Source organism: Seriola dumerili, unplaced genomic scaffold (genome assembly GCF_002260705.1).
Source record: "Seriola dumerili isolate Sdu_G_001 unplaced genomic scaffold, Sdu_1.0 BDQW01000291.1, whole genome shotgun sequence".
Lineage (NCBI taxonomy): Eukaryota > Metazoa > Chordata > Actinopteri > Carangiformes > Carangidae > Seriola > Seriola dumerili.
Window position 1 is genome coordinate 5678399 of NW_019174546.1, and position 4791 is coordinate 5683189.

A 4791-nucleotide genomic window follows, 5' to 3' on the forward strand; every position below is an offset into this window, starting at 1 on the left:
GTTTTAATTCGGTGTGATCCAGATTCAGTACTGGTTTAGTTCCGCCCCAGCTATCTCTCAGAGAACAAACCGCGGAGACCAGAGCCTCGGTTCGAGTCGGGGAGCGGGATTAGACTCACACCCTGCTTGCACGGCCTCTGATCCTGGCTGTGCTGCAGGATCCGTGGTACGGGAGGACCGGGCCACACAGACGGTATCAGAACCAGGGACAGAGACCAAGGACCAGACCGGGACTAGCCGCACACATATCCTCTACTGTCTTGACGCGTAAGCACGACAGAATTTCCGGCTGCTCGTCTCTTTTACTCTTTCTGTTCTTCCTCTTCCCGTCGCAGCCGAAAGTACCCGTCCAGGAGGGAACCAGATTTATGAAGGGAGAGGGGGAGGACCGAGGGAGGGCGAGGGAAGAGGGAAGGAGGGGGAGGAGTGAGGAGGGGAGGGAGGCGGATACAGCGAAAAACACCAAGATGAAGACTTGAGGGTTCTGTTAAGGCTTCAGGAAAACATAATGAAAACCACAGAGGGGAGGAAGGAAAGGAAGGGGAGGGAGGAGGGAAGGAAAGTAAGGACAGGAAGAACAACAGTAAGAATTCAATCATAACATGATCTGTAGAATTCATTGTCTCAGACCAGATCCAGGTCCCAGGTCGGCAGGTCACAGAATCCAGATCCAGGGTCCAGGTCCAGGTCCACGTCCCAGGGTCCAGATCCGAATTCCAGGAGTCCAGATCCAGGTCCAGGTCGCAGGTTCTGTACCTTGATTGACAGTTCAGATCTGCAAGGAGCAGAACTGAGTTTGGCATCCAGGACAATAGTACTGAGTCCCAAGTAAAAACCAACTGGAACACAGGAAACCTGGACCAATAAGACGTGGTGGATCTGGATGTACCGGTCTCACGGCATCAGAGTCTAAGCATTGAGACTCTGAGGTATCTAGGAGCTGATGATTACGTTTCCATACAAACAGAGACAAGTAAGATGAAGATGAGTCTGTCCAAGTCTAAGATCCAGGGTCAGTCATCCCAGTCTCAGGTCCAGGGTCTCAGACTGGGGCTGAATACAGATCTGTTTCGATGTTGAAGGAAAAGTGAAGAAAAGGATTTTGCTCCCTTAGTGCCGAGATAGATAATCTGACATACTCTGTTGAAATTAGTCAAGCTGTGCTTTTCGTTAGAGCATAAACATGAAACGATAAACATCACAAATGGACAACTATCCTGAATGTGTTCACAGCTCTGACCAGGTGACCTTAGGGACATAGAGTTCCTTCGACTGAGGTGAGAGGAAGGCGACACGTAGCTACTAACAATCATCCTCAGCTGTTTGTGTCTCTGCGAGCTTTTTGCAGAGCCAGGGAGGAGTAGAAGAGAGCACTAAAAACGTTAGGAAAAAAACAAACAGTGATTCTGAGGTATTCAGTCACTGTGCAATTCGATAATTGGGTTGAGGGACCGGTCTGAGCTCCAGAATAACTCACCACTTCTCATTTACCATTGTTAAAGACCAGGACTTCCTCCACATTGCGAAAGCTGGACTGTGGAGAGACACATCTCGGGTGTGATGGACCTCAGAAGAACTCATGAGACTGAGAGGACTCTGAGGACTCTGAGACTCAGGGACTCAGGAGACCAACAGGGTGTATGTGGAAGTCACAATCTCGGGACTACTGGACAGAGACTCACATGGTTTCTGACTCATGAATAAAGCCCTCATATATAATTAGGTCTTCGGCAATATCATTGAGAGGTTATGATAGACTGGATGTGAGGTGTTAAGAACGCAGGTTAGTACCAGACCGGATGTGTCACTCGCCAGAGGACAAAAACACGGGTTACACAGATGTATAGCATGACTCTTATCTTTTCCTTACCGCATGACGATGATTAGCTTTCAGTTTGATCATAGCAGAGGTTGTGTATTAACTGTGTTTTTGTACATACTCCCTGAGAGCTCTGATTAGCACCACCACACACAATCCAATCAAACCCACATGGAGCGTGACACATCTCCCGTCTCCTCCTGTTCCCTTATTCTGGGTGTGATGGTTCTTCTGCGGTGCCTAATTGCAATGTGGAAGTAAGGACAGCGTCGGACACATACTTGACCTATGCATTGTCTTCTGAGTAAGATCAAACAGATGAAGAATAGCAATGATCTTCACTTTCCTCAGAGGTTAAAGAAAGAATCTGACTCCAGCCCAACGATCACATCTAGTTGTTCACAGTTTCTTCATATGAGAGCCACCCACTGAACATTGGCTCTAATATGTTGGACAATTTGCTGAGGAGCCGGACACTGAGCAGTAGGACTGAGGGGGACTCATATTTGAGGGAGGCGAACTTCAGCAAGAAGAGCGAAGGGAGCGGAGAAACTCAGTCACAGACTGAAGTTCGAGTGTCTTGATGCGCAGGACCTGGCACCGCAGTTTCAGGACAGACGACACAAACACACGCACCACCTAAACACCACAAAAACTGCCGCTCGAGCGAACCGCCATCTCTAGTTATTATGTTGTGGTTGTTTGTTTAACAGAGACAATCAGCTGATCACAGGTTTTTATTCAAAGTATTAACAGCACACACCAGAAGCTTGTGGTCACGTCACGTTTCTTTTAGTCGAAAGCAGTACAAAAAAACAATGATACAGGTTTTTACCCTACTTCTGGTTCTGAGTCCAGAAGACCAAAGGGACGTACAGACCAAAGGAACTACTACTAAAGTTACTACAAGACTACGACTAACAGCACTAAAGACCCACCAAAGATTAAATAACTAAGACGTGAGCGACTACAGACAAAGTATACAATGACCTCAGACCTAAAGACTCCAAGATCTACAGACCAAACGGACTAAGACTACAGACTAGACTAAAGCACTACAGACTACAGGACTAAAGATAAAGACATGTGCGGCAGATCCAGAGAGACTAAATACTAAAGGACTGTCAGACTTATACGAAGACACAGGCCACTACAGTACCAAAGACTGTAAGTATCAAGAACTACATCACTAAGTGCACTACTCAGCTCCTCTTCAGATCCTCTCAAAGTATCACAGACTAACAGTGACCAAAGATATAGAGATTTGAGGTATAGATTGATCAGATAGATATGATAGATCAGATAGATAAGATAGAATAGAAGTAGAATAGATAGAATAGATGAGAAGAGATAGATAGTAGCATAGATAGACTAGATAGAAGATATATGATATAGATAGTAGATAGATATTTAATATATTCCCCTATGGGGAAATCCATGTGTCCATTAGCTCTTCGTTGATAATGTACAAAATTAATAAAAACACTTAATGAACATACCCCTCCTCAGGCTTCCTGGCCTCCATTACGAACAATAAATAATTAAGATTAGTTCCACTTCCCTGGCTAAAGCTGTTCCTACAGCGCCTGATGCCTAGTCGAGGACACAGTTTCTCCCCCTGAATCCTCCTCCTTGTTACTTGCCAGGAGGGAGAACGTTTGCTGGCAGCCCTTTAGCTGCTTCTCTGTCCTTCCCCAGTATGTTGTGCGAGAGTAAACGTCGGCCTCCCAGTTTCCTAAGACTTTGCCTATCATGTATGTTTACTATGGTCACGTATTGGCTGAGCATTTGTTAGTTGGTAGCACGATGGCATGCCATAAAAAAAATATTTAAAATGTTTATATAAGAATCGGTACACAAACAACCATAAAAGGCAAACATGGATAATTTGCAAAGCTCTGAAGCCATGTCAAACATGTCTAAATATGTTGTAGAAAAAAGTTGTTCTTAGAAATGTTACTCTAACTGACTATTTAAAATCCTCTTCCTACCCTTGATCTTGAGGCTGGCTGTGGTCTTCTGGTCTCCACACACACAGCTGTAGTCTCCACTGTCTTCTGGCACCACTCTTGTTGATCAGGAGTTCATCACAGAGGCTTTCTGCTTCAATCTGGTATTTCATCCAGACTTCAGGACCTGGCTCCCCTTCTTCACTCCACTGGGACTCCAGTTTAGAGAGCTCACAACTAGCAGAGTAAACGCCGGCTCCCTCCTCGGCTTCCTGACTCTCCAACTTGTGTTGGAAGGTCACTGGTTGGGCTGAGCCATTTGTAACCTATTTACTTGCATTAGTGGTCGTCTCGACAACATAATCTTCAATGAGTACCAGACCTGCAGCACAGACTCAGGTCAAATTATGATTCCACCTCATTATGGCGGCAGTCTTGTAGTGTTCATATTGGTCTGATTTCACACGGTACATGAGGGCCTACCAACTTGGCACTGAATATGAGTAAACCATGACATGCTAAGAAATCTCTAATGCACAAAAGAATGTCGAGGACCTGTAAGCTATCACCTGAGGCAAAGGACGCCACCGAACTCTAATCCGCTCACCTATAAGCCGTAGCATGTCCGAATCCTCGTTTGGAGTCTGTGCGTTATAAGATTCAATGTCCGAATGAGGAGATACGCTAGCTCTGAAAAAACTGATGTTGAATTGCTGGGCTTAAACAACAAATAAACATCATTTCATCCTATTTGCATTCTGCCTCATGTCAGCCTTGTTTCAGACCTTTATCTGTTTGCTTCTCTCCTACTCTCTGTGCTCACATATACAGTGTTTTAATACAGCCGAATTTCCAATGAAGCTCTTCTCGTTCACATGTTTTTCTTTCTGTTGTCAGACAACAGAACAAGTTTGAAATAGTGACTATAACAAGACCAATTTAGACTACATGTTAACATCCAAGCCAGTCTGTTCTAAGTAGCCAAGATTTGTCCAAAAAGTCGTTAGATTTGTTGCTACGTGT

General features: G+C 45.0%; 1 protein-coding gene across 1 annotated transcript in view; it reads right to left on the reverse strand.

The window, feature by feature from the left end:
* obscn (obscurin, cytoskeletal calmodulin and titin-interacting RhoGEF) overlaps window positions 1–4791 on the reverse strand; it is a 63939-nt gene that overhangs the window by 33565 nt on the left and 25583 nt on the right. Inside the window, exons 40-41 of the mRNA XM_022758258.1 lie at window positions 3979–4078; window positions 3811–3887 (exon numbers count right to left, since the gene is read on the reverse strand). Coding sequence (XP_022613979.1) covers window positions 3811–3887; window positions 3979–4078 — 177 coding nt within the window. The remainder of the gene's footprint in view (window positions 1–3810; window positions 3888–3978; window positions 4079–4791) is intronic.